The 22666-nt window shown below is 39.1% G+C and overlaps 2 protein-coding genes across 8 annotated transcripts in view; one reads left to right on the forward strand and one right to left on the reverse strand.

Annotated features, from left to right (window-relative positions):
• The first annotated feature begins 25 nt into the window (after positions 1-25).
• Positions 26-3857, forward strand: LOC123314319. 2 transcript variants are annotated; one of them, XR_006537796.1, is made up of 7 exons: positions 26-558; positions 610-836; positions 2240-2429; positions 2480-2681; positions 3125-3221; positions 3282-3374; positions 3570-3711. XR_006537796.1 is itself a non-coding variant. In XM_044899510.1 (7 exons), exons 1-7 carry the CDS (start codon positions 236-238, stop codon positions 3795-3797), a joined length of 1365 nt encoding a protein of 454 aa, XP_044755445.1. In that variant the 5' UTR covers positions 29-235; the 3' UTR covers positions 3798-3857. The 2 variants fall into 2 exon arrangements, 1 of the variants encoding a protein (XP_044755445.1); XM_044899510.1 differs by having other exon boundaries at positions 29-558; positions 3125-3226; positions 3570-3857.
• An 820-nt stretch (positions 3858-4677) lies between these two features.
• LOC123313216 (protein phosphatase Slingshot) overlaps positions 4678-22666 on the reverse strand; it is a 156429-nt gene continuing 138440 nt past the window's right edge. For 5 of the 6 annotated variants that reach the window (XM_044897978.1, XM_044897976.1, XM_044897977.1 and 2 more), the window contains 6 exons: positions 11838-12137; positions 11088-11252; positions 10118-10449; positions 9872-10061; positions 8433-8814; positions 4678-8093 (listed from right to left, as the gene is read on the reverse strand). In XM_044897978.1, coding sequence (XP_044753913.1) covers positions 6477-8093; positions 8433-8814; positions 9872-10061; positions 10118-10449; positions 11088-11252; positions 11838-12137 — 2986 coding nt within the window. In that variant the 3' untranslated portion in view covers positions 4678-6476. Of the gene's footprint in view, positions 8094-8432; positions 8815-9871; positions 10062-10117; positions 10450-11087; positions 11253-11837; positions 12138-16380; positions 16907-22666 lie in introns of those variants that run through there. The other variant, XM_044897981.1, reaches the window with a different exon arrangement.

Below are 22666 nucleotides of genomic sequence, written 5' to 3' on the forward strand. Positions count from 1 at the left end.
GATTAACTCTTTTCATCTTTTACCGTTATACCAGCGTTAACAGTTTGAAGGTGAAGGTTCCTAAGACAATTTTGAGGTTGGGGTACCTAAACGCTCAACTGACAAAAATGTCTGTTGGCAAAAAGTGAAATCTTATATTGTTTCATTCCTATTGGCGAGAAAAATCACTACATCGATTTTCATCACTGACAAAATATACGTAAATGTCAAGTACTTCAACTAAAATTCAAAATTTATGTTTTTCAAACCCTATCTTGAGATTAAACCTCTGAGCAAAATGAAAAAGCCCTTACATGCACACATAGCACCTAACGTGCCTAGCGACTCTAAGGAAAAAAAATTATCTCTAACTAATATCTTGAAAAATATTCCAAGTACAGTCATGAGTCCCGAACGAATAGAAGAAGAAAGAAGGTTGAGTAGAGAATCTAAAGCCAGAAAGTCTGAAATCAGCAAAAAATACAACGAAGAAATAAGTATTCGTACAGTTGATCCCAAGAGAAATAGAGTTGAAACGGATCCTACCATTACTGGGAAAGCTACCCTCAAATTGTGTTGGTACGTATGGGTTTTAATTTTCCCTACAAAAACTCAAGAGATCACTTCTAGTGAGATAGGCATCGATCAGTTATGTTGCCATTACAACCAGGATTACTCCCTTTTAGCCACAGGCGGAGCTGATGGTGTTGTGAGGTTATATGACACTCCGAACTTTGACTTCGCCAAAAGCATCCGAGGAGGCAATGACACAGAAGGTTTCACATCTTGTGTTACCTGTATAAAACACAAACCTGTGTTGAAACCGGACCAAATAGATAATCATTTTACTTTCACCTGTAAGTGATTTTCTTCTGTATACCTAAAGCAAATGAGGTAGGAAGCCAAATGAGGACTACTCTAGTACAGGGTGGTTCTACTATAAGGCTGTAGAAGCACAAACGTTTACCTCGGGACATCTCTTTTATTTTGTATAGCTGGGAAGGAATGTGTGGAGGAAAATAATAATTATACAGTTTTTACATTGCCAGTAAAATGAACGTTGTTTTCGTGATCATATGTCTAGCAGACCTGATGCGAGAACCTCCTCTAAGGGTGACCGGTCACCGAATGCGAAGTTGAGCGAAGCTGAGCGTTTTCAATGCTAATATAATTGACAAACTACGAATCGAGTGACGTAGCTTGTCATTTAGCATTGAAAACGCCCAGCTTCGCTCAATTTCGCATTCGGTGGCCGGCACAGATCAATAAAAAATTTTTATTGATCTGAGGTGGCCGGTCACCCTTACGTGTAATGAGAACCATAGAGCAGATACTGATATTTGGGTGAATTTCAAATTTTCATTCAAAGTCGAGTATCGCCTTCAAATATAGGATTATTCCTTGAACATTGTCGAAAACTGAAATCCCAGAATTTGAACATGTGCACCCCACGATTATGGAGGGTCATAACCACGATTCCGAATCGACCTTAATGGGCCGCACTATATGGCTGGGTGTTGATTGGGACCAATAAGATGTAGAAATGAGAAGCAATAGGAGATCAGAATTATGCGAAGTCGCATTAGCGGGCATTGGCATAGGTATCATGAAATTTGCCTGGCCACCCAATACGTCATCACCCTTCCATCAGGCTCTGAAATTAATTGAGTCTCTTCTCTATAGCTTTTTGGCTGGGGACGAGTGCAGTTCACAGGCTTATGAGCTCTGTCGACGATCGGCCCTGAGAATTAACATTTTCCCCTCATTGCAAAGAATATTTTGTTTGCATATGATACTCGATCTTTTAGTTTCTTCATTGGGAGAAATTCAAAATTCTCACTGATATCAGAACCAGTTCGTAATAAAGGTATTTATATACAAGATGAATCGAAAATGTCGATCAAGGTATCTAGGGATGATACCCCAAAAAATAAGAGATATTCGTCTAATGATCTTATGTCCGAAGCCGCTCATTGAGGGCGCCTAGAAAGGTTTGACTATAAATAGGTTCTCCTACACTATTTTTGAAATACTATTGTTCGATATTTCCGATTCCTCATGGTTATTCTGAATGCCATATCTTTAATTTACGATCAAAAATTCAGGGCATGTTAAATATGTTGAAATCAACATACAGCTTACAGAATAACCACTTAAGTGTGCTTACAAATAAGTAGACAACACATAACTTCCATTTATGTTATTAATCAAATAGCGTCTCATCCTGTTTTTTGTCACTGATAAGACTGAATTTTCCCAGATGTCAACGGTATAGTGAAATGCTTCAATTACAAAAGCAAAGAATGTATATTCACAATCAACGAGAAGAGGCAAACATACGGCCTCGCTTTCCATCCTAGATTGAATAAATTCGTTACATTCGGAGACGATCTGAAAATAAACTTGTACGATTATGAAACGCAAGTAAAAGAGAGAACTTTCAAGAGAAGGTAATGTGAAACTTTAAGGCGAAGGAAAATTTTCAATAATTGTTATACAGTGGAAAGAAGACCGTGCACGATGGGCATACTTCGAGAGTGTTTGCAGCTCAGTTCAATCCTGCCTCTAACGCAGAATTCTTATCGGGAGGATGGGATAACACAGTCTTCCTTTGGGACTTACGCCAACCTCACGGAATAAGATATATTTCCGACGTGAATTTGTGCGGCGAGGGTTTAGACATCGACCAAATGGGAAGACAGGTATTTGTTACCCAATGCAAACTTTTACCTCTCTGGCGAACGGAATCTGTACGGCATTGAAAATCCAATTTCGTCAAACGTTGCAGCAGTGAGTACGTCCACCGTTTCTTGTCTTGAGCACACTATTAATAGTAATAAATATTCCTTGTATTCACCGAAGACAGACAACTCTGGGATCGCTTCGAAACGCTCACGCCGCACGCGTGAACTGGGATTTTATTGCCGTAGGAGGTTCGGTTCGTCAGTAGCTTTGGGCTTCTGGCCTATGCAGCCCCTCAAAAATGAACTACTTAAATAATGCATTAAGTAAGGTCGTTTGTTGCTTGTGTATATACAGAATGTCTATTGAATAAATATTCTGAATATATTCATTACAAAGGGGATAAAAAAAGGCAACAGACACCGTCGGATATTCAGACAAAACCTGAAAAATTTAATTTCAGGTTTTAACTTGTTCTTGGAGGAATGAGAATCCATTACAACTATGGGACTATTCGACGTTCCAGTTGATCGCTACCATCACTCCCGACGATTATGCTAGTAGAGTAATACGCAAAAATCTTGAATTATGATTGATATTTGAATATCGGAATTTTTCAGCTTTATTGTGGAAGATTTATAGGATCTGAACTCATAGCATGTGGTGGGAGCAATCCATCCACATTCAGAGTGGTCAACAAGGAATCTGGAAAGGTAAAATGATATAATCTTGAAAAGCTTTTCACACTCGACCAGAAACTTTGAAATCAGCATATGCCAAGTTCTGTCCGGTAATAAGATTAGATAAATAAGTGCATAAATAATTCAGAACAGGCTAGGAGAACTGATAGTTTATAAGTTCTAACTTATATAGTTAGAATGTCTATTTCATAATATAAATTTTTTCAGTCAAGAGTGGTGATAGCAAATTTACCATCTGATGTTTACCATTTCGACGTTGGAAAACCGATTAAGTTTTCGACGAATCAGATTCCAACAAAAAAAAAGAAAACTTCGAAGGTAATGCCAGATGAAGAAGACCACTCATCAGAAGTGGATTTGATTCCAGTTCCAAATATTATGTTTTTGGCTGGGGGAAAAATTTACCAAGTTAAATGCTCTGCTTCGGCCAATTAATTCATACTTGTCGAACTTTTTTTCTACAAAGGGAATTCACTAATACATTTTTACTTATTACGGAGTTATTTTTACAATTCATTTTATCTTCTGTCAAAACTAGAAGGTTTGAGTACTAACCTTCGTTGTTCCGTTTGAAATTTGTGATTAATCTATGCCCTATGATAATGTCCCTTACCTAAAAGTTCTCGATAGTGAATTCAACAATGAGAATACTAACCATTTTTTCAACGGTTTAAAAGAATAAAGTTCCTTTGTTAAAGATGCTGTAGCTTGAAATATATTATTTGATTTTTCACACAGAAAATCAATGGTTGTTGATGCTGGTTCTGCCGATATGGAGGGCACGTTCTTGGGTCTCAAATAGTATTCATGTCCACAATTATGCACTGAAAATGTATAAGCATGACATCAACAAATTCGTTTATTTTTCCTATTCACTTCCTACTTACTCGTAGAAAATTTCAACATTTCAACTTTTGTCATCAACATCTCAAATGTCCATGGAAATATTGACTTTTTGTGGAAACCAGAGATGATAAAACAATTAGTCATCAAATTGATCAATTCATTGTACAGGATTTTTCATGAAAATTGCGAATAAATTGAGGATATTCTTATTTGGAGTAGGAAAGATCCTTCACAAACCTGGAATCAGTTATATGAACTTTTATATAGCATTCAATAATAAATTTGGAGATGAATACATCATTTACATAGTTCCATTAGTTCTGAATCTTCCAAGCTACGAAAACCTGAAACAATCTGTATATGGTACATCAATTCACTCACGAACAACTACTTTCATTACCAATATATGCGAAAAATATTTGAAATTTCTTGCTCTATTCATTCGGATGGTGAAATGGAAAGAAAGGAGTACTAAACAGTCGCTTTTATTCAAGTTGTGAACAGATTTAAGCTATACAATTCTTAAATTTATAGAAATAGGCTATAGTACAAAAGTTGCTATCACACAAATACAGACAAAAGCAAGAAACAGCATTTAAACTTTCTCAAACAACTTTATTATGGAATAAAATATCGCTATGTACATTCTACTGAACAATTTTTTAATTCTAATATCAGACACATAACTGATGTAGTTAAAATCCAAGTAGAGATTTTCCGACAACTTAATCCGGTAATTTCAACATAAAGCTTGGATATCATCACATATATTCAGGAGAAGTTGCTACATGGGAAGTAGGTATTGAAATAAAGGAATCCCAAGTTTCTGTTTCAACTGAAAATTTTAAAATATCATTCTATACATTCTTCACCCACATTTCGAGATGAGAGTACTCATACTAGACTAGATATTTGAACAGCCAAATCTGAAATAGCTAGTTCTATCACACCAAATGCTGTATCGGAACAAACAAAAAATACCCCTGTGCTCATTCGCGTTTATTGTTTTATGGTCCACAGGTGGTAGCACTGGCAGTGAGAGTAATAATAACTTCATAACTGCATTCTGGAAAAAGTCTTGAATTGAGAAATTTAGTTTCCAATAGAGGGAATGATGACCTGATGACAAAGTAAGTTTAATTGAATTACCCCAAAAAATTGAGTAATTGATATTATTTGAATGCAGTTATCAAGTTCATTAAATAAAATTTTACCACCAATATTTTCGATTCACAAATCATTTCAACAATTTCCAAAAATATGTTTGCATCTAATGTACAGACACTTAATTAATTTGCACTATACTCAGTTTTTTAACCTTTTGTAATCATTATATATCCTCTTCTTCTTACTAACCTCAACAATCAAATGTGCATGTTTCACTATTGTCATGAATGTGAAAGTCCAATGCAAAGACTGAATTATTTCTAAGGGTATGTTGAGTATGACATCAATTGTTCATGTTAACGAAATTACATGTCATGCGTTACTATCCAAATTATCCGAGGTTGTTCAATTTCAAACAGGTTTTGTACAGTAATTCAGTACTTTCATAATGAGCTTGAAGTTTTTTAAATAGTTCAATATAACTGAGAAAAACACATTTTGTAAATAAAATTTATTAAAAAATTCGTGAAAAAGCCAAATTCTACTAGTAATCATTATAAAACTAACGAAATATCCTGCATAAAAAGAATAAATTAATGCAGTCACAGCCTGTATAAAAGGCAGTTTATTTTTGAAGGCATTCAAAATTAGTAGTGAAGCGAAGGAAATTCAGAAATTGACAAAATACTGAATGTTGTAGAAACTCATGGTTGTTTTTCCAGCAACGAAACATCCGGAGTTCAAATACATTGAATCACAATAGAGAAAAATTTTATGGAAAGAAAATGTTAGTAATAATCATTTGGTAAGAGGAAAAATCAAGTCAATTTATTTCAAATACAATTATTGTTCCCTGCAATATCAGCTGTCAAACATTAAACGTCAAAATAAAATGAGGTTATATGGAGCAAAATTAATCTTTCATTGAACTCGCATTGAAAAAACCTAGCACGATACTAATCTTTATAAATTCGTGAAAACATGAGCCTTCAATTTTCTTCATTTATTCATGAAAAATTCGAGGAAATAGTTCACAGGGAAATCGTGCTGAAAAAAAGATTATAGAAAATGCCCTCTCAAAATTCATCCCTGCTGAATGAAAAATTGTACGACCTCCAAAAATAAACTGGTACTTAATTATCGGTCAACACCTTTTGAGCATTACATAGTGTTGTATACGGGATTATTGTGCCTTGGTTTGATGTTCAATCTGGCCAAAGGATGGCTCTTCCCAAACTGCTGCTGCTTTTTGGCGGCGGTCGCTATAACAGTGGCCGCCACCATTTTCCTAACCACAGGGGGTACCGGCGGTCTTTTGAATTCGCCCTCGACGTTTTTCTTCATATTGGCTATGAGAGGAGTCTGAAAAGTGCAAAAGGGTGTTGATACCTCGATACATGAATACCGAGCTGTGCTTTTGTTGTGCGACGATTCGGATCGAGAAAATTTGGGTCGCTGGCAGACAGGCGGTGACTTATTTTCTTCCTGTTTGTTGCTTTCGAAGATCCCAATGAGGTTCTTCAAGTTGAGATCTTCTGGAGGTTTGGCTCTTTCCACGTGCACGCTTGTTGGAGAAGACGGTAGACTACCTCCTTTGCTCTTCGTCCTTGTATCTGAAGGATCATTGTTGGTAGTTTCTGTTGTTGTTACTGTCTTGGCTTCGAATTCACGTTTGAGGCTTCTCACTATGCCCGAGATATTAGAGTTCTGAAGGGATTCATCCGTTTTCTTTATCTGAACAGCTTCCTTGTGGAGGTTTTCTAAAAAGGTCCGATGTTGCTTCACGGATGAAGGCTGGATTTTATTCACAGGAGATTCATTGGAAGCACACCTTGAAAGAGAGCATTCTTTAACGACTAGATTCATAGAGGAAGGTTCGGGAGCGCTCAATGACAACCTATAGTTATCTTTCTGTCTGATATCTGCAACTTTTTTAGGTATTTCTATACTTGTTGATATGGCACTCGATTTTTTAGGTTTGAGCGATTCCTTGGAGGATTCGGTATTTTCGGTTGTGTCCGAAGAGTCGGAATGATCCATAGAGTCCATGGTGTCAACTATTCCAGACTTTCTTTTGGAGGCAGAACTTTCTAACTTTTGTTTTGTCCTTCTGACAGTTCCAGAGTGCCACCAAGGTACATCGTCCCTGTCAGAACTGGTATTATCTTCGGCATTATGCGCAACTTTTTCGCCTCTCTCGTTGGTGTAATGTACGGAGCCGCGCTGTCTAATGTCATACGAACCCCACGAACTGTTCCTCGAAGGTAACGTGCGCGTGTCGCCCGATCCCCATGAACTGTGCCTAGATAGCTCGGTCTGACCACCCATAACCACGGCGCTGTCGTAAGAACTCCAGGAATTTTGACGCGACGGACACTCCCGCCTATCCTGCTGTTCTTGAACAGGCAACACAGGAATCACCGAGACGCGTTGCTGCTTTTTCTCTTCTCTGTCGAACACGCGGTCCACCACATTCGAGAAAGGGTCGCAGTCTTTTCGCTCACTTTTGTCTTTTTGAGATTCAGGAACTTTGTTATTATTACCGATCGGTTGCGGCTTCGACAATGTCTTTAGAACGGTCGATGAGGTCCACACGGGTTGGTTAACCGCACTGGTTTTTTTAGCGTTATCGAAATCACAGATTTCACTACAACTGTTTTTATTTTGGCTTTCTCTGAGGTTCACCTGTGCTTCTCCAGGATCCCAGGTATCTGTGTTCGGTATCTGCCTGGAGCTTACTTCGGTTACGTCCCTTAGTTCGTCGGTTTTATCTTGTAGCTACAAGAGGTGAGAAATTCGAGATGAAATTTATGTTTCTGGTTCAACTTTCCAGATTAGTCCATAATAATTCGCTAGGGTAGGAATTTGTTAGATGGAAAAACATACATACATGACATATAAGAAAAAGCGCAGATAAAATATGTATATAAACATAAAAACTTGGTGTGGGAATATAACACAAAACGATATTAGAAAATTTTGGAAACTATGAAAGTTCAGGTGAAAGTTGTAAGAAATGCTGTTAATATCCAAATTTTGATCAGGCATGCAAAACTTGATAAACTATAATCGTTTCAAACACCGCCATTGGCGAAAATTAAAAATCGACAAACATACCTCGCTCGAGATCGCATCAATCTGATTGGCCAGATTAAGAACCAGCTTCTTCCGATCGATCAATTTCTGTTCCGCGTTCGATTCCAGCTCGATGATCCTGTCTTTGACGGACGCTATGACGCAGGTGTCGGCATGCTGTCCGGGCAAGTGAACGATCTGATTCGGCGACACGCTGTACGATTCTCCGTTATCGCAGGGCATCAGCATGTGTCGAGGAAGAAAGGACCTTCTGTCTGGCGTGTGCTGCGAATTTCTCACCGACTCCCTCGACGAGGACTTCTGGCTGAGATCCTCCAGGGATAGAAAAACGGGCGACGATTTACCGACCGTCGTCAATTCTTTGGTTATGCCGCAGTCTGGCGACCAGGATTTCGGTCGCAACCTGATGAAGAAAACCCAACTTAATTTTCTTTCAAGTTCAAAACAGTACAGGATGATTCTTTGACCTGTACATACAAGGTGTAATTCTAGATACGAAAAACTTTAAGGAAATTTTCTTTCCTCGAACAAAAACTCAATTTTTTTGGCATTTTCTTGGTCTTTTTAGATGAAAATATTCAGGCTGAAAATAACCTTGGAAAAATTACTTCATTATCTCCATCTTCAAAATATTACTGGGTTACAGTGGATGTTGGTTTGGTAGTACATATTATATTTCCAATCAACATGGGATATTTATCTATTTATTCTGGTGTAAAATGTAAACAATGTTCAAACTATATGAATTATGGGCTGATAGACCGTTATGGAACCACCAAAATCTGCTCCTTTAACCTCGTTTCCCGATGCAGACAAACGATTTAGTAAAATTGACACTAGGTGGCGCAGCGTAGAGTAATCTAAACAAAAAATATTCTCCTATTTGAGGATAATTCTTTCATAATCTGAAATGAAATTCGTTCGAAAAATCCTCATAACTGACGAGAAAAGAATTCCTTAAAAGGGACAGAAATTTCGGTAAATTTCAAAAACTCGATCGATTCTTACAAACATGAAAAGACCCTACTCTACAGAAAGACCAAAATACAGCCAATAATAGAAAGACTGAAAATTTTAAATGGCAGATTTTTCAATCGGGTCAAAGAACTGGAGGATATATATGGCATGTTCCACAGAGATACAGCGAGCAACCCACCCAGAAAATTTCCAGACCAAACAATCATGGACAGTCTCAAGTCCATGGCTATGTAGATCAATAAAAAATTAACCCAATTTAGTATATAATAGTCTAACCTTTTTTTTTTTTTTTGCTACATCGATGTATCTAAATGTAGAAGGCTGAAGGACTTTGGTCGATGGCCTTTGACTGTGGTCAATAAATGACAGTTATTATTATTATTATGAAAAGACCGCCTCGTCCTGCCGAAATTGTAATCGATACTTCGAACTGCGATGAGTACCGTGTTTACAATATCACTCACACATTGCTCAACCCTTACCCTAAATTCCTCAATTCTATTCCGGACATCCCTTCGGTTGTGCGTTGATCCAGAGCTCTGATGATAGGCGTTGGCTCGCTTCCAATCAGAACCTTAGGATTCTTGTGTGTTCCACCCTCGCTCTTTTTCAGATTAGTTTCAGACTTTGATCTCTGCAGTTTCTCCTTGTTTTGCATCGCGTCCAATATACCTAAAAGACGACGTTTCGTTAGATTTTCTCAATGAGTCACTTACGACTCATGGTACCTCTGTAAGTTTCCAGCTGCGCCAAGAAGGCGGTATTTGGCTTGATGCAGGTTCTCTTCCCCTTGACGTGTTTCCACGCAGTCTTGAAGTCCCAATTGTAGGCCTTCATGGCGTACGCTATCACAACGGACGCTGATCTACTGACTCCCATTTTGCAGTGTACCAGCACTTTTGAACCTGCGTTTCTCGCTTTTGTGATATATTTAAAGGTGTCGTCCCAATGCTTGAGCAGATCGGTTTTTTCGTCGTCGTATACTCGGATGTTGAGGTAGTCGAATGTACCGGGAAAGAAGTTATCGATCTCCTTGGTCACGTTGAGGATATGGCCAACCCTGCAAAAATAAAGAATGTATCAATAGGGAATACTCCTAAAATAAAAATGGGTATTTAAAATTTAAAGCGTTTCGTTTCTATTATACAAGTTGGCAACATCGACTGAAATATGCGTTGATAATAAAGGACAACAAACACACTCTTTTGATGAGGTAGACAAAGATGGCTGTCTATAAGGTCTGCGACGAACGAGGAAGATCGTAAAATTTTATGGGATTTTTACGGCCGGTTGCTGTTGAGGCTCGCAACTGAGTACGCGCCTTATGAAGGCTGTAAATCAACAGCTTTCATTTTATAAACAAGCCATTGTTCTTTTTATTTTCTAGTAGGCGCTGTTGCCAAATCGTAAACTAGAAACGAAGCGATTAAAATTTTAAAACCTCAAATTTGAAGAATGATTTTGAATAGTTTCCGCGGTGCATTTGAAAATTTAATGAATGAAACTCATAATTATTCAGTTTAAACTTGCATATGCTGTGATAACCCAAATTGAGGAGAATTCCCCATTGCAGGGTACTCAAAAGAGATTCAGTATTTTTTATTGTTTATATTAATGATACTGATGATGAAGATTCAATTGGATTCGATTATTTTCGAACAAAATCCTGCTGGGAAAATATAATGGGTCGAAACTTACCCATTCTTCCTCAATTCCTCGAAGTTAGAAGCATTCCACTCAGACCCCAAGTAGACATGCTCGAAAATTTCTGTTGGGGCATCCATCTGGCCAAGAATCGTCAACATTTCTTGGTCAATGAAAGACTTGTACTCTCCCAAATCCACGTCTAATTCTTCCTCTAATCTGCAAAACAAAGACTTTCAAGTCGAGAGTACCTTATTTACTACAGGATAAGCGTTGGCAAAATTAATATCAACAGAACGAAAATAATAATAATAATTGTCGAAATCAATGGCATATGAGGGTTCAGAGCTGAAGTGAACCAAGTCCATGCAGCCTAGTTTTGAGATGAATGGCTTAGAAGTTGTTTATCACCAATTAACTTCTTTAGATTTTGAAAGGTTAAAATGTAAGCATGTCCTTACCTAAGAATAATAATAAATAAAGAAGTCACTTTTGAAATAATTGGTGATAAACAACTTCTAAGCCATTCATCTCAAAACTAGGCTGCATGGACTTGGTTCACTTCAGCTCTGAACCCCTCATATTTAAATAGGATTTCAGGTAGTCAATATGAACTCTTCGGCAATATCTCAGAGATTACCGGCCAGAGTATACCTTCAGTTATACCTCCTGAGGAATTTCATTTAATGCCCTATCAAAACTCTTACAAGGTATCTAGCACATTATAGAGAGGTCGGGTGGGCCTTTATATTTGTAGGGTCGGCGGTGTTGCCGGATCGTGTTCCAGGCCCTGGTGCAACTCACCTTGTACGTATATACTTGCTGGTGACCTCGTCGAGGTCCACGGACATCATGATTTCCTTCAGGGTGCTCCTGATCACCCGTTCGGTCTCCTCCCTCTCCGTGGGCTTCGTTCTGATGGAATCGGGAGACGGGGGTCGTTTCGACTCCAGGTTGTCCATGGCGTGCCACTCGTTGAGACACGATCGGTCCGATTCGATCCTGGCCTCATAGTAATCCACCCAACCGTGGGTCAGACCGGCCTGGAAGTAGTTTTGCTCGCGCGCTTTCGAACTGGCCTTGTGCAGGGTCTGCAACGCCGACCTGAAAGACAAAAATCAACCGTTAGATACAACCGCCGATGATTCAAATATGAACAGTGATCATTTTAGGGCCAATTTCACGAAGGATATAAACCTAGATTAGACGTTCTGGCGTAAAGGAAAAAAACTCGCTGATTTATGATTCATGTCGATGAAGCATTTTAACTTCTGTTAAAATGGAGTGTTTATGTGTTTTGTGGTTTTTTTACCCTGCTTTCTTCACTTCATAGACACAGCAGATGGTCTTCATCGACGCGCTAAAAGCATTCATTATTGAATCCTACTGGGAAATGGCGGTAAACTAGAAGGCGAGTCCATTCATAAATGAACTAGAACCAGATTATACGATTTTCACAAAAATAAGTTTTTAAACCACGACACAAAGGCAATCAATAGCATCTTCAAGTGGGTGGAGGTGAATTTTGTGAAAATCGTAGAATATGTTTGTTTCAATGATATATCGGCTACATCAATCCAACATTGATAAATGTTTCAGCGACGTCAGGATCGAACACTTCAATGTTGCTGTAGATTGTCAATCCTTCTATAGTTTCTCGATGTATCAGCGTTTTCTGTGATAGTGTTGAGAAAAATTGTCGAAAAAGTGGTCCACCACAGAAGAATACTCCAGAGTAAGTCAACAACTGTACCACATCGCCATGCTAACTCCCCAGTTCTAAGTTCTAAGAAGGGTATCCCTTTGGTTCTGATGAACCAAGCAGGCTAAGTCCTAGCCCTAAATCCTAATAAAAAATTCTCGCCAAAGCACTGTTTACGTTGGCAAGGTATTCTGTAACCAACTGATCTGGAGTTTTTTTAACCTCTCAACAGCATTTTTCATTAAGATCCAAATACCCTTCAGATTTTGCAGTATTAAACTTTTTGAAATGATCCAGTTCTTGAAGATTCGGCCATATTGTCTCTCTGGTGCATTTTTTTATGTATGAGGATTTTTTATTCAATATCCTGGTTTGGATTCTTTCAAAGGGAATGGAATGTTTTGCAAATAACTATATATTGAAGGTTAACGTTCATTTCGTGTTCGAAACGAGGATAGCCAAACAGGGAAATACCACTAAATCCAACTCCCCACCAACCAAACACTGGCCTAATTTCCTAATTATTACAAAACCGAACAAACCGATCGTACCAACATTTCGTGGGTCGGCGTCGATCAAAACAGCGATCGGTAGCAGATGTTTCAGCCGATTATGTCCGGCATCAAGGCCGGCTTTCCCCAAGATACTATTTCGTAAGGATTTAAAAACGAATCTCGATGAAGTGTCCAGTCGCGGAGGTGGTTATCGAGTTGTGACCGTTGCGAGTATAAATATTGACAGTCAATTAATAGAAACGCGATTGTTACCGTTGCATAACACGGAAAACGGGCGTGGGAGCGAGTTTTATTCGATATAGCTATTGTTAATTGGTAATTGGCATTGTAATGGTAACTTGTTATTGCTTTTACACGATTCCGTTCGGAATTGCATGGCGATAGGGAGAAATTACGATAATTATTATTGGGTATTCTGGCTCGTAACGGACCGTACACCTCCGCTCCGAACTCTGTCTTATGATAAGGAAACTCGTAAAGCTTTGCAGGTATATCGATGTCTTCTGAAGATTGGAAAATCAGTGACATTATACAGAGCTATTTTGCCTTGTGTCTTGTATCCTCAGAATGTGGCCACTCCATCTGAGTCAGGCCCTCGTTACTTGATTGTTATACAACTCGCGCGCTGCAAGACTTCTGCATTTGAAACTCTGTGGAACCATCTGATGTGTATTATTTGTCTTAGATGACGTTGTTGCGTTTGTTCATGCTGTTTTACTTATGTCGCCTGTAGGGCGTCCAGCTTTCGCTTCCGTAAAGAAGCGTTGGGAGGACCACTGCTTTGTAAACAGCTGTCGTGGTCTTCAGATTGAGGTCGTGATTTTGAAACATTCTGTCCTTCAGCTTCCAGAATGCCCGTGATGCCGAATTGTGTATTTCCGTGTCCAGGTTAGCCCTAGTATTTATGAAACTTCCCAAGTATATGAACTGCTAAACCTGTTCTACAGTTTCATCCTCCAGGCTGATATCTGTTTGAAGGCTTTCTAGCGGACTTACCAGGATTTTGGTTTTGTCAATATTGAGTCTAGGGCCTAAAGCTTCGTATATGTGTTTATAGGTGTCCAACAATTTACGCTTTCTTTTTGACCGTTTGAGCAGCTCCTGGGCAGCTCCGGTGCATCTCGCTCGAGCACCGACGCGTTCTTTTTGATTGGGGCGTGAAGCACCGGAGCAGCTCGCGTTCCCTTCCCCTGCCCCCTCTTGCACCAACCGAAATGCTGGTGCACGTCGAGGGCTTGAAGCCCGTAAACAAACTTCTTGGTTATGTTTACATATGTCATCTAATATTAGAAGTCGTGTATTGTTGAAAATTGTGGATTAATACTATAAAAAGGCTGTAATACACCTTATGGACCACCTAAGATTGATTTTTTCGTCAATTGAAGCTGTCAGTTCGTTTTTTTATTGAGTAAATGAATAAAGAATCAATGTTAGATGAAATTAGAACTGAATGATTTTGAATGAAGAAAGGATTCGTTCTTTCAGGTTTGAAGAGTGAACTAATCCTTTTTTTCATGAATGCATAATTTTCAGAGATCGATCAAATGAATAAACGACAAGCTTCAGATTAGTAGCGCCCATAAGTGAAAATGTAGCATTTCATTTCAAATAAGATGATATTTCACGTACTTGAATGCAATTTTCGTAAAATCAGAACACTCTTTACCTACTTTTACCAAAGAGGATTATTAATGAAGCTTTAAGAGATGAAATCATTGTTAAATAATTTTTTCAAGTTTTACATCTACAGACATATCCAGTATTTCGTATATTTTTACTCTCCATAGCAAAGAAAGGGTAATGTTTACCCGGTAAATCAAGTTTTTCAACCAAATAGATTTCGAAAAAATAGTGAAACTTATTAATAATCAACGACTTTAACGTCAAACTGAAAACAAATAATCCAAAGAACCGCGAATCCGGACTTGTCTCTTGTCATTTTGCTCAACAGCTGATCATCCAACTCGCTGCGCGCAGTTGGCGCACTAATAACCGTTTTATTTGGGAACAGCTCAGGGGCGAGAAGCCCGGAGCTGTACCGGTGCATGAAGCACCAAAAAGAAAGCGCCTATTATTTGTAAATCCTCTGAGCTGCTAGCGATATGCGCTGTCGTCTGCATATGGATGTTCCGTGATAAACTTTGCACGGGTTTTTACTCTAGATGCGCTTAAGGCTAAACAGGCATTCATCAAATCTGAAACTTATTCCAACACCTCTTACAGGCATACTCATGTCAGCAATTATTGAGACAGCTATGGCGAAAATATTGAATAGTAAGGGCGCTAACACGCAGCCTTGCTTTATTCCAGAGTTGGTTTAGAAATAGTCGGTTGTAAGCCATTATGCTGTATTGTGTTGTTGGTATGGAGGCTATATAGAGCTTTTCTTGCAACTGTCGCAGTGTAAAAATTAGGTCCACCGTACCTCGATTGGGTCGAAAGCATCTGCGACATCTTTCTTTGGAGCTACCTCAAAGCTAGGGTCTCCAAACATCGTCCACACAACCTGCCACAACTCAAGCAGCGAATAAACGAAGAAATACTGACCATACCGCTTGCTATACGTTGCGTAAGCGCTTGGAAACTTCCGAAATCGACTATATCAGTATATCGCTGCCGAGGCCCGCCATCCTACCGATATCGTTTTCAAAATAATCGAAACTTGAGTACAAAAACTATATGTTCCACTGATTCGAATGAAAAACCATTTTTAGCCGACTTTTACCGTTTTTTTATAGCCCTTTGAAACTCGTAAATCCGCACTGCCGCACCCAGTACAAAGGAAGATAATAATAGGGAAATGTTTGGAAGTGCTAAATTGCATCGATGTGTAATCCAGCTATTCTTGTACGTAAAAATCAGAGGTTCTTTTACATTTCCTTCCTTCTTCATCTGTGAAGAACGGATAAGGAATCATGCTCACCATGAGATCACTGCAACTAATGCAATTCACCAGAACACTTTGTCTTATTAGACAGCTGAAGGTCGGAACACACTTTAGAACAGGACATCCAATAGAACATTCGGTAACAATATTTAAACCTCAAACTGCCCAGTGACAACTCTAAGAAACAGTGAGATCATCATCTAAAATAAACCCAAGAGCGAGAATGAATGAACTACACAATACCTGTCGAAATTCCACAGGAACTTTTCCCGTTCGGTCTCGCACTGCGTGTATATCCTGTTAACCACCATATTACGCGTTAAACTCCACAATCTGCTCGCGAATATTTCAAGCGAACGGACACGAGATCTACGCACCTCAAAAAATCCTCAAAATCTCACTGACGGAAACGGTTCGCCTGCCGGACGAACGACCGCATGAGACTCCTGACGGCTCGGTTCGAGACACACTGGATCGAAAATCGGCGTTTTGTTCGCGTCCCGTTGAAAGTCATTGAAGACGCCGAACATGGAGAACGTCGGCCTCCTCTAGCGCGAACGCCAACGTACGCTCGGCTCGCGATACCATATACACAGAAAGCGAAGGGGTCCGCACGCCTATTTGGAATTTCGCGAGAACGTCCTTCGCCCACCTCGATAGCCCGCCGGCGTTTCTGGGTACGGAGAGTGGCAGCAAGACGTCTTCGGATCTGGATCGGCGGACGAGGTCAACGTACAAGGCTGATTTACGAGCCCCAGTGTTCAAACTGACCCTCTTAACGTGCGTGAAGGAACGAACTATCGGTCATCGATTTTAAATTGCCGATTCGAATGTTGTGACCTATCGGTACGGCCGTCCAACGGTTCAATGTGGATACGCGTCTTGAAGCGGTCTGATATATAAGCGGCAGCGGCGCGTGCACCGCAAGATCGAGAGCGACAATCCAATACCATATTAAGGCATAGAATATAGCGGATAAACAGGAATTTAAGTTCCTTAGATAGTGTAGACACTGTAGACCGTTTTTCGTGGACGATAGCAAACTGTATAGATAAGATAAGTACAGTAAATAATAAAAGTTGTGGAGTCCTACATACCACCATACCTTTAATACAATAATAAGGGTCTATATACATACTAACAAATTTTTTATTGTTTTTGTTCATTAAATGAACAGAGTAGATTTCCTGTAGATTGTAACTTTTCTCACAACTAAGTCCTCCTAAAGCTCGCCTCCCAGTTTCAAAGCGCTGATGAACTTTAGTATTTGGGATCAGCACGCTCTCACAAATTCTTCCAAAGTAGAAGGCTAATCCTCCCCACAGGCTCTGCACTCATTAGATTATGTTAGAACCATACATAGGTGCCTCCTGAGGCAGCCATACCCTGAAGGAATCCACTGGGGAGATGTATGTACTATGTTCTTACTGATAATCAGATACTTAGATCAGTCTCCATGGAACAACGTACAATAAATGAACCAGGTTAGTCAATAACCAAATGCCCAAACTTTTCTTCTTGTATCATTTTCAGCATTTTGAAAATAAAATCTTATAGAAGGTATATTTTTAGGAAAAAAAAGTATATCAGCCTCTTGTTCGTGGGATGCAACCGTTTTCGAGAGAATCTATTCTAATAATGTACTTCGGAATTATTTAGAATCTTTCAAATGGAAACAATATCTAGTAACAACAACCAACCAGTTCTGAGTGGAGTACCACAGGGGTCTGAGCTTGGGCCCTTATTATTTGTGGCTCACATCTCGGACATCCGATCCTGTATCAGATCTTTCTTCTCCTTCTTCGAGGACGATGCAGAAATCTACGAAGATCTGCTCCAGAATCTAAGCATACAGGAATATTCGAGCAACTTTTTCAGGTGGACATGGATAGTTGTAACCATTTCTAGTAATATGTGACATGTTCATATGGAGGTTTTTACGCTAGTTAGTAGGTTCTAACTTTAGGTGTTTAATCAATCGAAGAAGAGTTGATTCATTTGGAGTGGCAAACCGTTCATTCTGCCACTGCTTTTTTAGTTTCTTCTTTTTTCTTCACATAAATACAAACTGCAGTGGTAGCCAAGTTCACAAGTTCTTCATTCATATTGTTGATCAAGATCCAATGACCGTGTAGATAAATATTTACGGGGCTTGGATCATAGGAAATTGGGTTATCACAGCATATGCTAGTCCGAACTGAAAAATTATGAGTTTCATTCATGAATTTTTCAAACGCACCGCGGAAACTTTTCAAAATCATTCTTCAAATATGAGGTTTGTTCCTAGAGTGGTTTGCAACGGTTTTGAACTGTGCAGAGCAAGCGCAATTCCAATTTAGGGTAGCGAAAATCAATTTGCGCTTGCTCCGTACAGTTCACAACCGTTGCAAACCAATCTACGAACAAGTCTAATTTAAATCGCTTCGTTTCTAGTTTACGATTTGGCAACAACGCCTACTTGAAAATAAAAATAACAATGGCTTGTTTATAAAATAACAGCTGTTGATTTACAGCCATCATAAGGCGCGAACTCACTGCCGAGCCTCAACAGCAACCGGCCGTAAAAATCCCATAAAATTTTAGGACCTTCCCCGTTCGTCGCAGACTTCATAGACAGCCATTTTTGTCCATCGCATCAAGATAGTGTATTTGTTGTCCTTTATTATCACCGCACATTTCAGTCGATGTTGCCAACTTGTGCAATAGAAACGAAACGCTGTAAATTTTAAATACCCAGTTTATTATTTATTATATATATATTATTATATTTATTAATATTTTTAAGTACTTAAAATAATTATTTTCGGGAAACGTTTGAAATAGTTATTCCAAAATGTGACGTTTCAAAGATATTTCATAAAAAATACATCATTTTCGTCAGAAGCAGACTTAGTTCAATGGGTTCGGCTCCACGGTAAACGGCCAGCCCTACCAGAACGCTGGGTACGAGCGGAAATCGACGAAAGGATCGGACAATCGCGCTGACACCCACGCCTCATCAAGGACAACGGCGAAAGTGGACGCGTATCCTTTTTTTTTCGCCGGCGTTTCCGGCGGCGAGCAATCGAAGAAGGCGAAACTTCGATAAATCGCCGGCTCGACGTTTTTCGCGCCATAAATATTTATCAATTCACGCCCAGGATAACAACAATGAATCGATTTGCATCGGGACCTCGGCCTGGGAGTCGGCTAACACCTGGGTGAAATCACCGCTTCTTTTCGTTCGCGGAGGTGTCCGACGAACATATTTATGTATGATTAATGTGTAGGTTAAGTTAAAAACCGGAGGACGTAAACGCCACGCTCGGTCGCGTCACGACGGCCGCGTTCCGTTCAAGTAACACACGTACATGCGGTTGCGCTCCAACGAATGCGACACGGTGAAGTTTATTGAGTCTGCCAGATAGACATCATTATAATAATGATATTAATAGAAGCTTTGATACTGTCATTACATCAGATAAGTAAATCGACACAGTTGAATGGAACTATTCAAGTCTTACGATATCGAAATAATGGCTGGATATATGACTATCGTAGATTAACTTATGCCATTGCGTTGGTTAGTCGGCTAGTGACCTCGGTTGACGATGGTTCAAATTAGAGAGAAAAACAATTAGAAAGAAAGACAACCGTATTCGAATCTGATCAGCATACTGATTAGATTGAATATGTGCATGAAGTATTCAATTATTTCACCAGTGAAGTGTCTGTTCTCCACCTAAACCAGAAAAAAAATATATAAAAAATACTAAAAAGGACAAAAATAAACATTTTATGAAAAAAAAAAACTAAAACAGTACAGGGTAGTACAACTTTTTCAACCCACCGAGATAAAGGAAAATGCATGGCACATTACGGTCGTCATTTTTTCGAGAAACTAATAATGCCATCAACTGCATTCCCCTATCTTCTTTTGTTTTCGAGTTACCTATAGGCCAAAGTACGCAATCCAGTGGCGTACTATGATTTTTTCCAACAAGTATATTTGCTGAGCTATAGTATAAAGATTTGTTTTTTCTTATGAAAACAGTAGTTCAAAATGACTCTGAAAGACTGAGGACGATGTATGATATATTTCTGAAACGGGAAAAAAATGGCGATTCCTTCTAAGTCATTTTAAACTACTGTTTTCATACGAAAAAACACAACTTTATGTTATAGCTCAGTAAATAAACCTGTCTCCATAATGTTTTTATTTCAGCATCTTAGCACAAACAGATACGGAGATAATGACCAAAGTTGAAATCGCCCAAATTTCAATTTTGGCCTATAACTCTAAAGCCCGTTTGCAACAGCCGAGAATTCTCAAGAGAATTTGCTCGAAAATTCATGCGCCGTGAATTATATACCGTTGCATACGCACTTTCGGTAGAATTCTCTGTTCAGTTGCATACAAAATAATCTCTGCCGTTTTCTTGCGAGAATTTTGTAGAGAATTCTCCAGAGAATTCTCGGCTGTTGCAAACGGGCTTAAAACAAAAGAAGATAGTGGAATAGAATTAATGGTATTGAAGTTTCTCGTAAAAAGACGAACGTTATGTGCCATTCATTTTCCTCTATCTCATTGGGTTAAAAAGTTGTAAACTTCCACCTGATACTTTTTTAAAATCCAGCCTTTTGATAGTTTGACGAAAGTGAGGTTAGTATCGATCATAAAGGGGTAGGTGGCAGCGATTTGACTCGTTTTTTTGGCCTCAGTATTCATGAAATTAATTTCGTAATAGTGAATATCCTGGCCTACTAGTACACTTGACAAATTTTTACTTTAGGTTTCCTACTCTTTTAGGCCGTACAGTAGAGTACCTACAAACACTTCCAGGTTTCAGAGAATATTTTCAGCTACAATTTTGCATCTTGTAAGAAGTCAGGGGATTTCCAGGCATGGTAACCCCTAAAAACAGAAGGCCTCAGCCTATACAGGGTGGGCAAAATTGGTGATACCTGAATTACAACTTTTTCAACCCAACGAGATAGAGGAAAATGCATGGCAAATTACGGTCGTCTTTTTTCAAGAAACTAATAATGCCATCAACTGCATTACTCTATTTTCTTTTGTTTTCGAGTTATAGGTCAAAATTAAAATTTCAACTTTGATCATTATCTCCGTTTAAGCTAGGATGTTGAAATGGAAACATTATACAGACACTTTTTTGATAGCAATCCAGTGGCGTACTATGATTTTTTTCCAACAGGTATATTTGCTGAGGTATAACATAAAAATGTATTTTTTCTTATGAAAACAGTAGTTTGAAGCCCGTTTGGAACCGCCGAGAATTCTCTAGAAAATTTACTCGAGATTTCATGCGCCAGGAATTCTTTACCGTTACATACGCACTTTCGGTAGAATTCTCTGTTCAGTTGCACACAAAATAATATCTGCCGTTTTGTTACCAAAATTTGGTAGAGAATTCTCCAGAAAATTCTCGGCTGTTACAGACGGGCTTAAAATGACTTAGAAAGACTGAGGGTTATGTATAATACATTTCTGAAACGGTAAAAATATGGCGATTCTTTCTAAGTCATTTTAAACTACTGTTTTCATAAAAAAACAAAACTCTATGTTATAACTCAGCAAATAAACCTGTAGGAAAAAATCATAGTACGCCACTGAATTGCTAACAGAAAAGTGTTCCCATAATGTTTTTATTTCAGCATCCTAGCACAAACCGAAACGGAGATACTGACCAAAGTTGAAATCGCCCAAATTTAAATTTTGTCCTAAAACTCAAAAACAAAAGAAGATAGAGGAATGCAGTTGATGGCATTATTAGTTTCTCGAAAAAACCATAGGTACATTCATTTTCCTCTGTCCCGTTGGGTTAAAAAGTTGTAGTTCAGGTATCACCAATTTTGCCCACCCTGTACAGACCTTAAGATCCGGAGTAGATCAAATTCGCCTGGCTATCCTAAAACTGAGAACGGGGGGTGAACGTACCTCGGCCTCCATCTTGTTACCGCTTCTCGGACGGCTGCCGCCGTTAAAAATACCACCTAGTATCTCGACCTGTTCATAATTCATATAGGGGCCCGTTTTACCGTGCGTGCGTAAAAGACGAAAAAAACGCCCGCCTGGTTTTCGCAAAAGTCGTCTCTCGGCGTAGTTGGTTATGTTATATATCTCGTTTACCAGCATTATGGAAAGACAACTTTCAAGGCGACCGATGCCGCGCGCGCTGTTTCAACGGGTGTCGTTAGCAGTATTACAGCCATATTTGGCCCGGTTCTGCGTTTTTCCGTTTTTTCCTTATTTGTGCCGAGGAGCGGGTCTTGTCGTCGAAAGCAATAAGCAATCGACGCATGCTGTAGCATTGACTGAAATACAGGTGGCTAGATGCCGAAACGGCGGTATTTTGAGGAACCTATTGACTATTTCAAGAACCAATCAAATCAAAACGAAAAATTGAGTGACCCGTTGATACTTTCCTTATCGCCTTTTCGTAGTAATAGCGCAGTAGTATAAGCCCATACGCCTATTGGACAAAGGTTTGACGAGAAAACGTCTTGAAATCCGCCATATTGGGAGGCA

Source organism: Coccinella septempunctata, chromosome 5, assembly GCF_907165205.1.
Source record: "Coccinella septempunctata chromosome 5, icCocSept1.1, whole genome shotgun sequence".
Classification (NCBI taxonomy): Eukaryota; Metazoa; Arthropoda; class Insecta; order Coleoptera; family Coccinellidae; genus Coccinella; species Coccinella septempunctata.

What these genes read in the sequence shown, in the direction of transcription:
- LOC123314319 (XM_044899510.1), top strand. Translation starts at nt 236, where the DNA reads ATGTTTTTCAAACCCTATCTTGAGATTAAACCTCTGAGCAAAATGAAA. An exon ending in GCTACCCTCAAATTGTGTTG is followed by an intron (nt 559 to 609) that starts GTACGTATGGGT and finishes GATCACTTCTAG; the next exon opens with TGAGATAGGCATCGATCAGT. An exon ending in TCGACCAAATGGGAAGACAG is followed by an intron (nt 2,682 to 3,124) that starts GTATTTGTTACC and finishes ATTTAATTTCAG; the next exon opens with GTTTTAACTTGTTCTTGGAG.